The 20000-nt window shown below is 41.5% G+C and overlaps 1 protein-coding gene across 1 annotated transcript; it reads left to right on the plus strand.

The window, feature by feature from the left end:
- Nucleotides 1-1328: 1328 nt before the first annotated feature.
- tspan7 (tetraspanin 7) lies at nucleotides 1329-14392 on the plus strand. The gene is made up of 8 exons (XM_086145027.1): nucleotides 1329-1474; nucleotides 9767-9955; nucleotides 10251-10325; nucleotides 10430-10525; nucleotides 11386-11541; nucleotides 11775-11858; nucleotides 11971-12056; nucleotides 12166-14392. The coding sequence occupies exons 1-7, from the start codon at nucleotides 1409-1411 to the stop codon at nucleotides 12037-12039; spliced, it is 735 nt and encodes a 244-aa protein (XP_086001153.1). The 5' UTR covers nucleotides 1329-1408; the 3' UTR covers nucleotides 12040-12056; nucleotides 12166-14392.
- The last annotated feature ends 5608 nt before the right edge of the window (nucleotides 14393-20000 follow it).

Here is a 20000-nt window from a genome sequence, read left to right on the forward strand (position 1 = left end):
ACCCTCCTGTATGGAGCAGAATCATTGATCAGCAGACACCTAAAGCCCTTGGAATTATTCCATCAAAAACCTCTGGGGAAGATCTTGAGGATAAACTGGGAAGAAAGATGCACCAAAACCAGCATTCTTGAGACAAATATGCAAAATACCAGGACCATCATGATGCAACAACAATAGGATAGGCCGTGTCATCCACATGCCCAGCAACCATCTCCCACAGCAGATCCTGTACTCCCAGTTAAAAGAAGGACAGCAAGTCCCTTGTGGGCCAGAGGAAAGAGTTAAGGACAATATTAAAACCAGCCTGAAAAGGTTCAACATACATCCTCCAACCATGCACCTTGAGGACCTTGCACTAAGCAGGCACCGCTTTGGGAAAGCAGTGGAGGAAGGTGTAGCACAGCGTTAGTCTGCAGTCCGCCCTGCTGCAGCAGCAAAGTGGCAATAGTGTAAGGACAGACAAGAAAGGGCTCCACCACCATCCACTGCTTCAACCTTCCCATCCCCACACTGCAACAAGATATATGGGTCAAGGATCAGCCTCCAAAACCACCTTAGGACCCACTCATGTGACAACCCTATCATGGGCGGACAGTCTTACTTTATCTGAATGACTGACGAAGAAGTCAGAGGATAGAGGGGGCTACGACTGACCATCTGACTTCTGTTTCAAGGGTTGCTATTTTTTGGTAAACAAATAGACACTGATCTGTTGTAACATGCCAAGACCAAGCCACACTTCAAATAAAATCGTACTTGGATGAAGATTAATAGAACACAGCAAGCTGTTTCACAAATTAAAACTAGTAGACCATTAATAACACTTATTTTCATATTAGTAGCCAGTAATCTGACTACAAGCTATACATCCATTCCATCAGACTGCACTGCACACTCAAGTCAATCTCTATTATATGGTCACTTTTATACCGGAGGATGTCTAAAAATATAACTCATATGAAACATATTTTAAGATTGTTAAATTAAAATGGGGAAACTTGAACTTCATAAATGAGATCAATGAAACTAATTGTTTAAAGACTGTATTTTCATTTATTAGATCTGCCCTCGGACTACTTTCTGTTCAATCAGTGGGTTTAGCCACCATAATGAAATATTGCCGTTATTCGTGCGCGCCCGAGCACACAGTTCAAAACAAATAGGTCCGCCAATAATCTCACGGTTTAACAGATGTAAGCGTTTATTAATTTATTTCATCACTTTCATTATTTTTTTCTATTTTTTTTATTTTTTAATCTCAAACTCGCCCCGACCGTTTCCACCCTGCGACCAGCCGGCGGAGCTGACGCGCCGCCGCCGATGACGCGATGCGGCAGCATCAGCGCGTGGCCGCGGCGCAACGTTACAGTTTCACCACCGCCGTCAGTGTCTCTGTGACCGCGCAACGATGGAGACCAAACCGGTCATCACCTGCCTCAAAACCCTTCTCATCGTCTACTCCTTCGTCTTTTGGGTATGTGACTCGTCGTCTTAATTTCCTTAAACCTTAACCAAAAAAAAAGGGAAAGAAAAATAGGGGGACGTTCCGTATTAGCACTGCGTGTGTTTGTGAGCGCGCGCGCGCGCAATGAAGGGCTTGGACATGATCGAATTGATGTGAAACGTTCGGCAGCTACATCAACGCGAACGCTTCGACTCCATTATTATTATTATTGTTTATTTATTTGCTTTTTAATTTGATAATTTCCAATATGTCGCCCGTGTAAAGTGGCGGCGAGGCGAGGCGAGGCGAGGCGAGGCTCGACGTGCTCTGGGCGTCAGTGTCGGTCCACTCCTCTCGCGGCACCGTGGACGGCCTCGCTGTGGGGGTGGGGGCGGGTTCACGGATGTTCCGCGGCTTTCCGGACGGGCCTCGTCCGCCCGGTGCGGCCCGTTTCAAACGCGCTTCCTCGGCCACATTTTGGGGGTCGATTCTGGTTTCTTAAAGGGGCCCTGCGCCCCGAAGAGCCCGTATCGATACCCATAAATCTGTTTTTACTCTGAGTAGATTAACAGTACTCGCAGTAACTTGTGTAAATAACCCTTTTTAACCCTGCGTATTTAGTACTGTTTGTTAATGAAAATCATTTTGCAAGTAATAACAGTAATGATAATAATCATTATAGTTATCAATTTTTATTTAAGGTTCCTTCCTTGACACACAAAGACACCTTACAGACATTCACATGTACACAAAATAGAATACAAGTGACAGTGGTAAAAAAAAAAGTAAGCGTGTATCATTGGCTTGTGTTCAAATTCCAACAATAATATTTTGATTAATTTTATTATTATTTTACACACAACTGAGAGGCTCCCTGCATCATTATTGTGGGGTGTCAACATTTGGTGTTTGGTACTCATTCTTTCATTTTCCCTACAGTGCTATTGTAACATTGTATTTTGAACATGTGTGCCAGCGTTGTCTAATTCTGTTTCAAATTCTGCATATAATCAGTTTATTAAAATAGACTGAGATTTGAGGTTGTGTAAAAGGATCCGTCAATGTGTTCTCAAAAATGATAATCAGCCTGTAATAAGTTCGAGTGAATCAGATATTTGCTCAGATTTTTGCATGCGTATTGTGATTTAATGATATATAGATGTATCTGTGTAGGTTAGCCTTCGCAATATATTAGGTGAGTGTCAGCAACATAACATGATGTTGACTGAATGGAATGATCGCATCTGAGGACCCACAATGACATGTCAGTCAATCTTATTCACACATGGCATGCTAAATCTTGTAAGCTGTGAGAAAACTCACGAGGTTCTTGCCTGTGGAGGTTACAGTCATCAGATCATGGTTAATTATTGTTGGTACGTCTATGATCGTCAAGAGAAGAAATACAAGTCCAGTTGCCATGAAAAGATTTCAATAAGAATTCGCAAGGTTCTTATTTTTCATAAACAATCTACAGGATAACTTTGGCTAATAGTGTGCATTTCTATCTGATTTGAGGGATCTAGACAAACAAGGTGGGATCAGTTCCCAGAATTATTTTGTGAATGAATGACCTTTGTCAAATTTCTGAAACTGCAGCATGGCCAGAAAATTAGCTGGCTATTTTGACTGTTTGTTGAAATCAGAGTTGAAACATGAAACTCAAAGTAGGCCCCATCTTGGTTTGTGGAGGAGGAGGAAAGGTTTTTTTTTTATTGAAAGAAAACAACCACATTATGAAATTTGAGATCATTGCATCTGATAGAATTGCCCATTTGTTTGTATATCACATAACATGTGTAATTTTCTTGTTGCCCCCCTATCTACACCCATAAATGTGTGAACTATTAGGTTAATTTGTGCATGCATACTGTGAATACATGTTCAAGAGTTTTGTTTGCCCCCAGCTTAGTTTCCCAAGCCTCAGTAGCACCAGTGGGTTGCAGGAGCCAGTAGTGTCCATTAGTAGTGTAGTGCTTTTGGCTGTCCTGGTGCAACATAAAGCAGATTGCAATGGAATCTCCTCTCCTGGCTGGAACGCATCATGCTTTGGCAGCAGTTGTCGCAAGTCATTCTGCAGAGCTATGTAAATATACAGTGTTATCATGCCTGTGAACAAGTTTGCTCAGTTCAAGCACTTTAGTCAAATAAGCCACCATTTTCAGAAACATGGACAAGTGTCCCTCCACATGAAGCCATTAATAAAGCAATGCCATACATAAAGTTCGTAGTTTTGTGTTACGAGTGAGCAAATCCCCTCCCCCCTCAAGTTGTTCCCATGCAATCCTGTGTCCTCAAATGAGAACATTACATTTTGAGTTCTTAGCTGCTTTTCTTCTCTTATCTCTGACTTTTCATTCTTTTTTTTTTTTTTTAAGACTTTCTTATGCCGGCTAGAGGCAGCAAAAGTCAATGAAAGCAATCAGAGTAAAAACAATATGGAATCGCTCTTGAGTAAATCCCGATTCTAAAGAAGATAAGATGCAAAAGGTTATCTATTTTTTAGGTTTAAACTTGTTTTGAATGTTGACTAACAATTTTAATTTGATATACATGCTAATTTAAAACAAAATTAGCAATTGTAATCATTGCTGCTAATTAGGAAGTTCTGTTTGAGGAAGTTGCGACTTAATCATGTAAACCATACACCCCAGGAGAACAGATGAGACACTGAGGAGGTTTGCCAGGGGGTTGTCAATGCAAAAATAACATGTGGAATTTTTGCACTAATTTTTGCAATCATTTACGATATTAGGGAGGTGGTGGAACTGCTTGGAAAGAATTGCTTTAGGACTCCTTAAGGTATTGAAGGCAAACTTATGTCAAATTAGCCTGTCAATAAAGCATAAACATTGTTTTTCTAAACAACAAAATTCAGTTCTTGGGATGTTTTGGTAGCTTGTTGTTTTGTTATATACCGCAGCTGTTGGCCAGTGATGCTTCATGCTTTTAAACAAAACACATCATCAGAGGAAAATCTGACCACTGAGAGAAAGGTTTTGTTCTTCATATGGCAGTTAGCAAACAACAATAGGGGGCTGCAGCTGGAATGCTGCCATACATGGCTTGTGTATACCATACTGGACCAATGCTACACATGGCTATAGGAACAAAACAAAATACAGGAAAAGTACATCAATTTAGCCCCTTATTGGAACCAAAACAAAACCTACATATGCAATCACAACCCTAAATGAAACATCACATCACAGATACTGGATTATCAGTAGAGTGAAGCAGCAAGTGTCTTACCCTCAGAGAACATGGTAAATTAACATTCGACCTATATATACACTACAAAACAACTTAGATATTGGTTTGCCTGCAGACTTGTGATATATAGGTGATTTTTTTCTTCTCTTTATTAGATACTGATACTAGCATCTGGATTGTGCTGATATTGACAAATAGTGCAATATTGATTTACATGCAGGTTTTTTTACACGATGTCATTCATCAATACTGAAATGGTACTTTATGCTCTCTAATAAAAAAAATCTTTGCTTTTTTAAGGCAGTGGCCTAATCCTACAAAGGAAGTTGTACTGTTCTGCCAAGATTTATTGCATTAATTATTTATGTGTGTTTGTTTGATAATGCTTTATAAGTGGGACATGGTCATAAAATGCAATGCAATTCATTGTCATGGCATTAATTGGAACGTGTCATATGGTGCATTGTCACTTAAAACCCACAATCCTCTAATATGATTAATAAATGAATACCTTTTTTTTAACTATTTTAACTATTCTATACTCTTGAATAGTCTGAGCAAAAATGTTTTAAAATTTGTTCCCCACTGTTATCAGATCCATCTTCAGTATCAATATAAAGTAATTCACAAGTTTAAAACCCTGTGCAGTCAAAACCCTGTGGTTTTGACTGCATAGAATTTGTAGCTATCAAATGTAATGCATAAAGCATTCTGATTTGATTTCAAAAATTGAGGCTGTATTTGAAGGCACACTTGGGGCAGAACAGGATGCAACATGACAGATTGAGTCTGTGAGCTAGCACAGAGCCAAACAAAACAGCTCTCACACATTTGCCATTCCCCACACGCATTTGTCTATCAGCCAAGGAGGAAGTGTGGCAAAATCATGCACAAAAAGACAACCAATATGGAGGCCCTTTGCAGCAAAGTACAACTTTTCAGTCTTAACATCAGTGTATGCATACATCAGTGTATGCAAAATATGTTTTCATAGCCACAGATTCTCATCAACCTGGACATGCTTGTCCGCACATTTAAACCATTCAAAATATTTACAAATGCTGTACACATTCATAAAATTCAATATGCATTCAAACATTTAGTACTGTGATTACACTAGGATGGATTGAAATACGGGCATTACACTCTTCACACGGGGAATAATTCTCCAAACGGACTGATTAAATATTTAAACTCTAGATTGCTCAGTAAGTTGTTAAGGGACTATTTCTGGAGTGTTATCTCTCGACTTTACATTTCCACTAACAGCAAACTTCCTAAGGTGGAAATGTTCTTGGCACTACGAGAAATGTACATTTTCTATTTCTTGAATCATTTTTTTTTTTTAGATCTACAACGCATGAGAAGGAGAATGGTGCTGCATAACGTCTTTGATGTAGTCAGTTAGTGTTACAAAAGGAAAGTTTATATTTAGTTATGAATAGATAGTGTCATTAGCACACCCCTGCATGGACAGCATCAGGTTTCAAAAGTCTGAAGTTCAGGAGAGGCTATGTCAGTGGCACATAGTTGAGGCCAGTAGTGGCTTAAACCATTTTTCCAGGGATTCTGAAGAAGTTCACAAACATCCCCAATTAACTCGGATTTGTGTAATTATACGATGTTAAAACAGCAGAGACATTACTGAACAGGGAAGGTAAGACAAAGTCGGTCCACAGACTGTCCCTGGAGAGTTATCCTGCAATTCACCTCACAATTCATCTTGAAAAAGGCGGTAGCTGCAAGCATATTTTAATGTATTGACTTAATGATCACCTTTGCAAGGGGAACCTGATGTATAATGGGAGGTTTATATGCAGTCACTCAGAGGTAACGTCAGCGGAGTGGCAAAGTCCGCCAGTCATAAAACAAGACCAAGATGCACTGCATATTGTAAACCACCAGCTCTGAGCCGAGTAGTGTAACTTGGGGCTCAGTTTGTTTCACTTCACACACCTGGCGGCTGTCCACATTGTTGTGTTGGTGGTTGACCATCATGACATGGCAGGGACATTGCTATCTACTGATGGGACATGAGACAGTAATAATACAGTTGAGCGCTTTACCTCCCCCATCCAGTGTTCATTGTCCAAGCTTTTTTTTCTGTTATGCTTGCCCATCATGAGCATGCGTCACAAATCTTTACGTACAAAATCCATTTATCATAATCCATTTACCCTTATCAATTAGTAGATTTGATCCTTATCTAAATACATGAATCAAAACAAAAACCATGCATCAAGAGGAAAGTAAAGTTACTCAAAAATTATGGGGACTCCTGCTTTTTATCCACAGAGATGGATTACTTTGTTCGCATATTGCATAAGGCAGACTGTTTTTCAGAGGAATTAATGTTATTTTGAGTACTTAAAAACCACAAAACTGCTGGATCTAAATCAGCTCTGTTGTTTTTTCCACCAGGTTCAGCTATATGCTAATTTAGTACTCGCAGGGCTGGGATACATGGAGCCAGAGATATTTGACCCACAATCTAAATGCAAGTGTCTGTGTTGCTTGGAGGTTTCACCATGTTCTGCACTGCATGTTTGTTCTTCTATAAAACAATTATTGCAGGGGTAGAGGCCTTGCAAATGGATGATCCTTGAACTACTGTGCTTTATTTTTGTTTGACCATAAGAACAATGAGCAGTGGCTTTAATGGTGTCCAGCTAGCAATGGGGTTGTGATTCATGTTTGAATTATTATCAATGACACTTAGAATAGCTCATCTTCTTTTTTTAATTATAAAGCTGTCAACCGCATTTACATGACCATTTTCAGTTTAGCATAAAGGTATATTTCCCTGTCATTGTGTTCTGCCATTGTGACCCTTGAGATTAATTGATATACATCTGTCAACAGTAAGTACGGTCTCACACACTGTACTCTGTTTTCATGCTCTAATTTTACCTTTATAGAAATGTTTCCCAATAATACCTTTGTATTTATTGAACATTGATTTAGGATCCTGTTATAACCCCAAGAATCAGAACCAGACCAAATGGTGAGACACCAGATGATTCACACTTCTATTTGTGGACACAGATTTTGCAATAGCTGAACGGCCTCGATGTCGAGCCTCGGATTTCACTGTCATCGACTTGTCGTAGTAAACAAGTGCGAATAACTGTGTCATATATGCACACGCACATTTACAAACATGCATACATACGATGGCTAAATGCAGCGCAGGTGGTAGGTTCTGTGTTCTGTCCTCACCAGCATATTTTGTCATCACGCCTTCTGTTTCTTTATGAGGCCAGGAAGGAGGGAAGAGCAGTGACCTGTTTTAAACTCTGCGCTGTAACCAGGGTGGCTTGCCTGGCATTGAATTTCAAACAAAACGTCAGGGGGGCTTCTCAGCTCAAGGGAAGGGGGGTGGGGGGTCTGGAGCTGTTTGGAATTCAGAAACAGACAAGAAGGAAAGGAGCTCTCCCTGCTTCCTGGGCTTGATTTCCCTGTGGGCTGCATACTTTAGTACTAAGACGCCGATCCTTCCTTTGTAGGCGGTGGCAGCTCAGGAGGGGCGACAATTTGTAAATAATTATGTCGGCCATAAACAGCGAGCACATTGTCATCAAGAGAAGTGTTTGATGAGACGATGTCTGCTCTGGCGATAAGATTCGCTACATGCAGTAGATGTCATTAGAGAAATATAATCAGCAGCCTCCAGTTTACTGTTGCAGGGGCTGAAGGATTACATTTGTTTGTGTTACATATCATTAATCTGGCAAATGCTTTTGTCCAAAGTTAGATGGAGCAATATGGTAACGGTAAAAAGATCGCTAAAGAGCCCGAGGCGGTAGTCATTGCATCAGGCTGCATCGGGATGCTGCGAGGGGGGATTTTGTCAAATTTTGTACTCCTGCTCACCTGGACTCAAGGATGAACTGATTAGACTCAGCGTCTAAAGTTGAAGTAAACTGTAGTTGCAAATGTTTAGCCTGATAATAAGGTGCAAGTTCATAAAGTTCTAAAAATTTGCCTCATACTTCACCTAAGGATGTACTGCTTATGTTTTCATAGTCATGTTTTTTACAGACATAACTTTATTTAAATTACATTATATTTATCATATTTTATTATGGTTTTGTTATTATTAATTCTTAAATTATATTACTATTTAATATTATTGTAATAATATACATAATTTTGATATTAATCCTAACAAAGGACGACATCATGTATCTTGCAAAGCGGTGATCTGGTCCATACCGGAATCCCATTTCAGTCACAGTATAAAGCGATAATGCTGAATTAATTTCACAAAAAAGACCCTTTTTAATTAATATCTCTATTCTAAGTCTCATTTTTTTGCATTATCCAGAGTGGTCTGGATTTAGACTTGAGCTGGGTTTTAGGCATTGAACCAACTGGAAAGTGATAATTCTCATGCGTTTTATTAAGTCATTCTTAGCATGGGATCAGTACCTAATTGTCGAAGAAAAACAGAGAACGTTTATTCAGAAGAAAGTTGATGGACCTATTCCTATTTGAATCAGGGTAACTCCTTCTGTACCAGAGCTGAACGTACCGACTGCTCCCTCTCCAGTCAGTCTGACAGCAGGAGGGCGAACAGCCTCCTCTCGGAAGGAAGGAGGTTAGGATGATGAGTCTGCTTCTCGCTGGAGGCACATCAGCGGCAGCCATTCCACACCCGGCTCTCTTTCAGATGCCACTAAGACATACCCAGCTGAGACACACGCCGTTTCAGCTGCCTTGTACAACACGCTCTTTTATCCGCAGCCTTCATTTGAAATGCTAAGAGATGCGCAACAGGAGGAAGCGTCTCGCTTCGGATCAAAGAGCTTCTTTGATTTGTCCCCTTTATTTTTCACTATTTCTCCCTCTGCGTGCGAGTGCAGGAATATTCATAAACAGGTGATCGCTATCCCATACTCTAGATGAATTTGTTTCTTCTCTCTTCCATCTCCTCCTTCTTACTCTAATTGCTCTCCTTTCTTGTTTCACCTTGATCCCCTTCATACTTCTTCCCCTGCAGCCCAGCTAATATACAGCTATTGTGGTATCACAGAAACAGCACAATGAAATCTTGTTCCCTGCGTTCATTTTTGTATCCTGCGCTCTCCCTGTTGTATGCATCTATAGATCACAGGAGCCATCCTGCTGGCAGTGGGAGTATGGGGGAAGTTGATGTTGGGACCATACATCTCTCTGATAGCAGACAACTCCACCAACGCCCCATACGTCCTCATCGGCACGGGGACTGTTATCATTGTTTTTGGTCTGTTTGGATGTTTCGCCACCTGCAGAGGAAGCCCATGGATGCTAAAGCTGGTGAGGGGACTGCATGGGGGGTGGGGCGGGATGTGCTGTGCTGTGAGAGGAAGGCTGGAGGTGCTGATTAATTTGCCTGCGTTCTCGTGATAAGACATAATAATGGTTGACCTCTCTCCAGCAGAGAGGTATCAGAAATCCAATATCACTGCAGAGCCCTTTGTTCACATAATGTTGGGCCAGTGACTGTGGTCTCCGGTGTGTGGATGAAGAAATTACTATATATTCAGAGGAGAGATGTCTTTTTTTACCTGTGCAAACCACCCTCTTGCTTTCTACATCTTCCTCTCCATAGTATGCCATGTTTCTGTCACTGGTCTTCCTCGCTGAGTTGGTCGCAGGGATCTCTGGATTTGTCTTTCGGCATGAGGTCAGTATGCAGTTCAGAGGTCGTGTTGAGACAGCATCTAGATCCAGTATTGAAGTGCAAGGCATTCCTGTGTGTCACCATGTCCTCATGTCTGAATGACACAGATAAAGGGAACCTTTCACAGGACGTACAATGAAGCTGTCCTGAACTACAATGCTGAGGATGAGGAGAGCCGTGCTGTTGATAACTTGCAGCACAGGGTAAGTCCAAATAATTTCCTGAGCCATGGACAAAGGCTGATAAAGACTTGAGCTTCGTGCACAACGGTTTTTAATTTCTTTGTGAAAAATGCTCACAGCTCACAGTTTTTGGGTGTCATGGGAATTGCTGTCCATCAATACTTTCAGTGTCATTCTCTCAACCACGGATGGGAAGCAAAATCTGGATACGGTCTTAGAGGTGGGGCTTGTTTTTCTTTCCATGAAAAGCTGTTCAGCCTCACGTGATTAACAAATTCATCAGACAGCAGGGTTTAGTCTTTCCCATCATGGATCCAGAACACTTGAGACTTCCGCTGTTAACATCAAGTTTAGCCTTTGGCTACTTGAATTGCAATAAAATAATTTAATCGTCCCCCTCCTCTGGGACTTTCAAAATGTTATCAGTCCAAATTAATCAAATCAGTAAAGTTAAACCAGTCATTTCCTGTTGGTTAAAACCAAAAATGTATTCGCAATTTTCCAGCAGCTGCTCCTTTCTCGGTGTAAGTCTATGGGGAAAAGTCTTCTTGGGCCAATTGATTGGCTCCACACTTGCTATTCTACGCATTTGGCCAACATGAAATTCCAGCAATGCAAGATGTTCCATGCGGGGCCTACATGCTTACTGCACTGTGCATGTGAGCGCAGTCTGCAGACACTGGTATGAGCGTGTATGGAATTGCGCTCTGTTCCAGATGGAAGCTGTCATTGAGCTGGGACCTTGTAAAGGAATTTACAATAAACACTTGTACGCTTAAAGCAGAAAAAGCAAGGTGACAGTTTGATTTTCACACCTCTGTCGCCGTTCTTGTCCTTTAAACCTCATCAGTGATACCGATTCATTTTCTGTGGATTTTTAGCTGCGTTGCTGTGGTGTGTATAACTACACCAGCTGGTTCTCCAGTGTTTATTATCCATCCAACGGTATACCTGCGAGCTGCTGCTCTAACTCCTCTGACTGCAACTCCGAAGACCTCCGCAATGCAACTTTAGTCCCCACCAAGGTCTACCATCAGGTCAGTGTGCTTTTGTGTCTACAAATTTCACTTTTTCCTCCAGTTTAAGCACTATGTTCAGGAAAAAGGGGTAGATAAATGCATTTACTGTATATCTGACACATCTTCATGTACTCTCTTTTACAAACAACTGCTTCAGATGATCTCTCAGATACCTATTTTGCACATAGTTTGTACATATGTACAACATTTCCCTTCATCCAACACCAATGGACTTACTCCTTGTGTTTCAGGGCTGCTATGAGCTGGTCACTTCCTTCATGGAAACCAACATGGCCATAATTGCTGGCGTGACATTTGGAATCGCTTTCTCACAGGTTGAAGCCAGAAATGAAGGAATTTCTTTGCTCATGAAAGATGGGCTGCACGCTTTTTGGCAAAAATCTTGGCTCACGAAATTCCTCTACCCCCTCCTCATGTATCTTTCAGCTGATCGGCATGTTGCTGGCCTGCTGTCTGTCCAGGATCATCACAGCCAATCAGTATGAGATGGTGTAGCTCATGTGATGTGGCAGGTGAGATAGATTTAAAGATGCACAGACAGATGCAAATAAGTGCACATATTCAGGGGAGTCTCCCTCATACATATTGAGGTCCTTTCATTGTATTTGTTTGTCTTTTCAGGGAGATGAAGAGGAGAAGAATGAGGAGCCTTGACACTTGACAGTTTATCCCTGATATATCAGACATGACATCTGGAATTCAACCCCCCCCCCCCCCCCCCCATCCCCAGTCTCTCTGCCGGGGATCTCAATGTAATATCTCATTGTATCTTATTGTAAAGCACCATTCCTTGACTCACTCCTGTTGCATCAAAGCCTCAAAGCTTTATTTACCACACACCACATTTGCTGCGTGATGTACAGGTTGCTCCTTAGCATAAATCATTGGACTGGCTCAGTCTGCAACAGGGAAGGTAGACCAGAGTTGTCTGCGTGGACAGCAATGTTGGTCCGAAAAACACGATTGTAGAATCCAGCATGTTCCACCTCCCACAATGGAAGACCAAACTTCATCCGTGTACAGAAAGGCATTACAAAAGCTTGAAAGTAATATTTTAAGAAATTGTTTAGCGATGACTTCGCCTTTGCTCGCCATTATACTTCACACGGCTGTGGCATTTTTTTAATTAAACATGTATTTGTGTATTTAGCATATTTAAAGTTGATATAAAAAACATGGGAACCGAAAGGATAGAAAGGGCAGAAGTATTTTTACCTAAGGCACAATAGTTGAGTCCTGAATATTTAATTGAACTCAATTGCAGATAATGAGGTCAGTTACTATTTCAAAAGATGAAAGTAGCCGTATAAATTGTCTCAATGAGATGAATTCCCTCTAGTTAAATGAATGCAAATTTGAGATCATTACAGTCGCCTACTAACCGCAGTCCAGTCGATCCGCAATAACCTTAGCAGTCTTGGCCATAAATGTTACCCGCCACAATAAACCTGGGAGTGATTTTCAACATTGATGTGAGTTTGATGCTTTTGACAAAAAAATAAGACAGAAACTGTCTCGTCCTCTCTTCTTTGTATTAAAGAAGGTGTTGTTTTTTCCTCCAAGTCCCGGCCCCGAAAAATTCTCACTACACTGTCTGATATTTTTTCATTAATGTTCATCAACTCTGTTGCATATTTTGCTCCATACCTGTTTTCTGAAACTCATGAGCCCTTTCTGAGCTGAATGACAGTCTAAGGTCCTCAGACAAGGACCTCTCAGCTCTTGCCATTAACTAAATGTGACGAAGCCTTCGCTCTCGAGGCCCGATGACTTTGGAGTGTCCTGCCAGAAGTTTTGCTCACTTCTTCGATGTAAAATCTACCAGTTCTTTCTCTGAACGCACATCTGCACACAAGCACACTCAGTCTTCAGCCTTCTTTACCATACATGATTTTTATTTGGTTCCATACGTAAAAAAGATTTCGTACATTGGTTTAAAAGTTTACACAAATTAATTATTAATATGTTTTTGTTTAATTTTGTCATGGATTCAGGATTGGGACATTAAACCTTTTTTTTTCTTTGTTATCAGACTCAATTGCAAATGTATTAATTATAGCATTTTGGATTTTTTTTTTTTTTTTGTTAACAGCAGTTAATGGCAGCTGCGCAGAATGGTAAAAGGCCAACATGGCTCCAGCAGAATTTACACTGTATTCACAGTACTTTGTGGTGCATCGACATGTGGCATTCATCATCATGTGTAGATACTGAACTGTAAATGTAATTTATATGACGTAATGTTCATCATTTAATATCCGCTAATCAGTATATATGTTGTGAGCTTTTTTGTTCTGCACTCTGTGCTGTTAATCTGTATTTGTTTGATAGGTCTATAGGAAATGCACTGAAATATAGTTGTGCCCACTGTTATGTTGAAAGTAGTGTATAACCTGTATGTGTTTGAATTTAGCTGTATTTTTATGATGTTTTTGATTGGCACAATGTTTTAAATTTCACCAGGTGGTTTTCTATCTTTCTCTCAGTACATGTGTGCAAATGCTTGTTATATTTGTTATTTATATCACTTTTTCCAACAAATATTTTTCTTGCCAGAAAACAGGTACGAGAGAGAAAAAGGGTAAAATTTTTGGTCAGTATTTGGTTGTGGCTTTTAGAAATAACTTGCTTTCAAAGCTGCGTTTTTATTTATTGAATATATGGTTTCAAACTACTCAAATGTTAGTTGTTTTTTTTCTGCCTAAACTGATATTGCACTGTAAATACTAAATTGTAATACCATCCAGCTTACACATGGGGTCACCAATACTTCAACTATTACACCATGTTGTCTACTATTGACTAACTCACCATCAGTGGTCTTATTATCAATAAATATTAAGATTACCTTGTTCAGTTTCATCTTTGCTATAATAGAAACACAAGTTTGTTACATGTTCATTTTTGTAAAGGGATAGTGTATAAATTGTAAAAGTGTCCTCGAATTCAGATGATCAGGGTTTCCAGTGACCCAAGAATGATTTCACTTGATGTTACCCTTTAAATCCTTGTGTAATTGTAGTGACTAATTAGCTTTGGTTTGTTGATGAATATGGCTCAGTTAAATATATCCTTTTTGAGAAGAGGAGGTGTTTCATTGGTTCTCTGGTGACATTGCCATGTTATTTCCTATGACTTATCCTTTATTCCTAGTACTTACGTAATACTTTCGCTATAATTTTTTCTCTGATTGATTCTATCTTTTCCACTGGGACCCAAGTGTCAGAAGGATTAGGACTTTTCTATTTAGGGATTTGCTGTAAATTCTGGGAAATTACATGGTATATGTCTGGGAGACACATTCACGTGTTTTTTTCTTAACCTTGGGAGCATTATCTCAGAGAAAGTTCAACATATCCAGGATCTCTGCGAGTCGGATCGACAAAGTCAAATATTTGTTTACAGCTGCCCCACTGGTTTACTGAAAATAACAACCCATAAACCCTAACTAATAGGAGGAGCATAAATCTGCGGTAAAGTTGCTTCAGCCAAAGCCAAAAAACAAAACTTGGAGCTAACTGTCATGGTTCCGCTTCCACGCGACACCTGTGCTCTTCATAGGACGCACGGTTGCTGCCTGCTACCAGCAAATAGTGAAGGTTTAAAAGTCATAACTTTAGCCTCTCTCAGGGCTGCATCATGCTACTCTTGTGCCACTCGGTCTCAGGTCTGTCAGTCTGTCTGTTCTTCAGAGTTGGTATGGGGGATTCTCCTCATCCTCTCACTCTCGTGTCTTCTATCTGTTCTGATCGTGTGTGTGTGTGTGTTTGGGGGGAGCACTCTTCTCCCCATCCGCCTTCCTTTCTCTCGTGTCCTCGTTCCCTTCTCTTGTCTGTCTATCGTTCTGGGTTTGTTCAGGGGCGTTGGTGCCTTTGCTGTCTCCCCTCTGAGGCTTTACAGGGGCTCGTCCATCTGTCACACTCTCCGTCTCTCCCTGTCCGCCTTTCTTACTCCCGTGCCCTCGTTCCGTTCTCTCGTCAGTCTATTGTTCCGAGTTGGCGTCGTCGCCTTTCACTGTCTCGTTTGCGTTACCTGCCCCTGGGCGTCGTCGCCTTTTGCTGTCTTCCGCTCTTAGCCCGTATGGGTGCTGCATCCCTCGTTCCGTCTTACTTCCCTCCACAGAGCCAGTGACAGGATTCCCTCAGTGCCGTGCCAGACCCCCCCCGGCAGTTCACCGTCCGGACATTGCAAACGTCAGCGTTCTCCTGGCTGGCCTCACAGTACCGGCCGAGCCCGAGCACATTGCCCTGATGGTGGATGCTCGCGACGTTCTGCCTGGCCTCCCGGTCCTGATCCTGCCTTTTCAAGTTCCTTGTACCTGGGCGTTGTCTCACTTCACCGTCCCGTTCGAGTTCCTGGCCCTTGGGCATCGTCGCCTTTTGCTGAGTCCGTCAGGAGGTTCATCCTCTCGGTCTCTCTCCCTGTATATGTCCTCTCTCATGCCTACTTTGCTTTGTTTCACCCTGAGCCTGTACAGGGGACAGCTTATCCTGTTCTGTCTTCCTTCCCTCCCCAGGGCAAGTGACAGAATTCCCTTTGAACGGGGCGAGACCTCCCGGCGGTTCGTCGGCCAGACCTCCCGATTTAACCTCAGTGACCTCCTGTCTGGCCTCACTGTATCAGCTGAGTCTCCTGCCCTGAAGGTGGATACTAGCGCTGTCCTGCCTGGCCGCCTGGTACCCGCCTTGCCTTTTTGAGTTCCTCGCTCTGTCAGAAGATGTCCGCATCCCCATATCTGTGTGCCCCTATTTTCAAGTAACCGTTCATCTGCTGTTGGACCCTAAGTTAACGTGATTTTCGATCTCTCTCTCTGTTGATGCGGAGTCTTGTGTTGCACCGACACACACCAGCCGTGACACGAACGTCACTTTACATCAGTGCGTCATCATTAAAGAGAAAAAGATCCAACATCAAGTGTAAATTCCTAATAAATGATGTCACCATATATTGGCCAAAACATATAATTAGTAATTTAACGTTACCATTTTTCAGTGGTTTAATAATCCGCTCTATTCCCAAATATACATCATGATGCTGAAAAATATCGCACATTACAATACATTTGACAGTGTCAAATAACGGGAGTAAAAATACCAATGATTAAATTTTGCAGGGGAATTTTGTTTCGAGAATAAGGAAGGAGAAACGATGAAAAACACGTGATTTTCATTTCGCGTGCTCTCATTCAGGGTTTGTTAAATGATTGCCTGCTGAACTATTACACCCCAAGCTGCAATTCAAGCAGCCTGCATGCTATTGTGTGCGCATGAGTAATACGTATGGCGAAGGTAGGTCAGAATCTTTACAGCTGGTCTGTGTTTAGTCAGAGCAGAGGTTGAAACGTGGCCATTTGTCACAGGGGGGTTGTCAGTGTTTTATGCAAGGGTCTGTTTGATATTTAGTGTTAAAACCGCCGAGCGTCTCTGGAAATAATCCTAATCTGACTCGTTCTGTGCCTGAAATTCAACGTATAATTTGGTGCTAAAGTCCCAGCACAGACAAGCTGAACTACCCAAATTTTCAACGTTGTAACTTCGGCAGACACATCGAGACTACAATATATATTTCATACAATCTTTGACATAACTATTTTGCCAGCAAATCTGTGCAGATTTTTAGAATTTTTTTAGAATCTTGGTAGACTTTAGTGACTTGATGGCAAATCCAACTGATGTGGTGTAGAAGTGCAGCCTCATCGATGGAAGGCGTTGCCCGGCGGAGAATGGGAGCTGGGGCAACACACACACACACACACTTTTACCATACTCATATCAATTGACATTTGAAATGACATTTGCTCACCTCTTAAAGCGGCAGCTGAATGTAAGTTTTGAGACGTGGCTTCAGTTGTGATTCCCTGTCGAGACCAATGATGCTAAGCTTGTCGGATTCTTGAGGTGTTGCTGGCTTACACACCGCCTTGGTGTAGATCGGGTTCCCCGTGTACACACACGCTGTTCAGTTGATGTCACGCCATAGAATTTACATTCCATTAAACTGGCTTATAAACCTGAGCCTGTGTATTGAAAACTCATAAAATTCACTATAAACTGCATAAATCTTGTGGTAAAACGGAAGTGAACCATCGAAAGAAGTCGCCATGACTTATTGATGACATCACTGTGTGGCAGTTCTGATGTTGCAATGCCAGACTTGGCCTGTTTTCTCCAGTTCTAATGCTGACTGATTGTTTGTTCACTGCTGCATGTAAATACTTACAGGTGAGTGTGTTTTGTTGTTATTAAAGTCATTACCTCTGCTTTATCTCTGCCAGCTGATTTCCCAGCTTGTAAGCTTTGTGGGAAGCACTGTGCCAGCAGTAAATTAGATTAAGTGATTACATCCTTTGTCTTCGAATGATAATGTACTCAACTTTATTATGTTAGGTTATATGGATAATTGGCCTATTTAGCGTTATTATCGCAGACCACAGCTTTGGAAAAGGGATGTGACTATTCTTTAATTGGGAAATACATTGGTAACCACCTGATTCCAACTGGGACGCGTCGCCTTTTACTTAAACAGAAAATAGCTTTTGTTTCATGGGTGTGAAAAGCAACAAGGTGCTTCAATACGTATGAAATAGATGCAGGAGAATACATTTTTTTTGAATACATCCTGTGGAAATACAATACGGCGTGAGCGACGAGACTCGGATAATAGAAATACTCCACTCCAATGGAGTAAATGTGCTTGTAAATTGAAATTAAGTGCAGTACTTGAATAAATGTAGTTGGTAACATCCCACCACTTGACTATTTAGTGGTGGATGTAATTACCCCATTGGATTTAAAACAGACGAAATATCTTTTGCGCGTCCCTAGATTTACCTCAGATCAACGTATTCGTAGAAAATTGCGCTTTGGGTCGAAACGTCGGTGTACTTTAAACGGGAACAGAAGTCTGATAATGTTTAGATTTGATGGTAACACATGTGTTGCTCATGGTTCTGTTGCCAAAGACGTTGCGTTTCCTGTGCTATTTCTCTGACTCATGGCAGGATTAGGCAAGAGCCAACCAGCTGAACTTCCCAGAAATTAAGCGGCGAGGTTGAGGCGGGATGAGGAAGAGCATGTAAATGATTTTCATTAGCAACGCTTGAAAACGTGTTCTGGAGATGGAACAGTCACAGACGAGAGTGGGCTGTGAAACGGAGTTGGAGAAGCTGTACGTGTTTAACCGTCTTGACCGCTTTTTTTTTTTTCCTTTTCTCACCTTTTTGGGGGCCAAAATAAGGACAATGTGTTTTTTTTCCACACAATGAAATTCCCAAAGTAAACAGATCTACATATTGGCTGAAACGACCCTCCGACTGACAAATTTGACTCTGGAAAAAAAATGACAATATATATTCTTATATAATATAATATATATATGTTTGATAATAATAAAATGGAGTTCTCACTTCATTGTTTTGCCCCAAAATGGTGACAGCGAGTAGACAAGTGTCCTGCCTGACAGGATATAGGACATGCAGCGATAACACTTATGGTTGCTCAGTGATAAGACATTCTGTATGTTGAGAGGCGTCTCCCAGCTGGATCAGCCCGGTTTCAGCTTAAAATTAACTGTCACCATGGCAACATCTAACTGTAGTTAAAGCCTGGCAGGTGTCTGTTCAGCGGAGCCCATGTCTTTCTCTCAATCTGTCTCCTATTCGAGCCACTTTTGTTGTTTAACGTATTGTTTCATCCAGCGTTGCTTTGAGCGAAATCCCGTTTTAATGAATCCATTTACATATACTGGAGACGTCCAAACAGGACAAAAAAAAGCCCACTTATTTACGTCGTTCCGTCAAAGAGATGACACCTGCACTCACAGAAGAGCAGCGGGGAACTTTGCCCAGCTCCCACCGACTAAGAGCTCTTTCACAGCCAAATATTTACTCCGGGCGACACAGAGGTACATCTGTTACCTGCAAGGCCCCGCCTGAGTCTCCTCTTTTTAGACCATTTTTAGACAAATAAAAAAAGCATTCTTGCACTATGTTGTTTTAAAAGCTGCTAAAATGAAGGCTTATGATTCTTTATGCATTCATGATTTTTTGGGAATTTCTTGATGGAAGGATGCTGAGGCTGGAACTGCCAGGCAGGAGGCCTATGGGGAGAGAAGGAGATTTGTGGATGGAGGGAAAGAGGACGTGAAGTTAGTTGGTATGAGAGAAGAGGAAACAGGGAACTGGGTTGGATGGCGGAGGATCAGCTGTGTTGACCCCTGAAAGGAGAATTTATATCCGTTTTATCACCCTGCAGTGACCAATATCTGCCACTGGACTTACAACTACGCCTCCCCTCTTTCTACATAAATGGGTTGCAAATCCCACACTGGCAGCGTGTCTAATAAGGGACAACACCTCCCGTGCCGACAAGAACTGTTTTACACTTTTAATCCTGCAGGAACTGCCGGAGGTTCTCCACTTTGAGACAGAGGGGGTGGGGGGGCTCTCTCGGTGTTTT

Source organism: Fistularia commersonii, chromosome 4, assembly GCF_037954325.1.
Source record: "Fistularia commersonii isolate RoL2024-O1a breed Wild chromosome 4, RoL_Fcom_v1.0, whole genome shotgun sequence".
Classification (NCBI taxonomy): domain Eukaryota; kingdom Metazoa; phylum Chordata; class Actinopteri; order Syngnathiformes; family Fistulariidae; genus Fistularia; species Fistularia commersonii.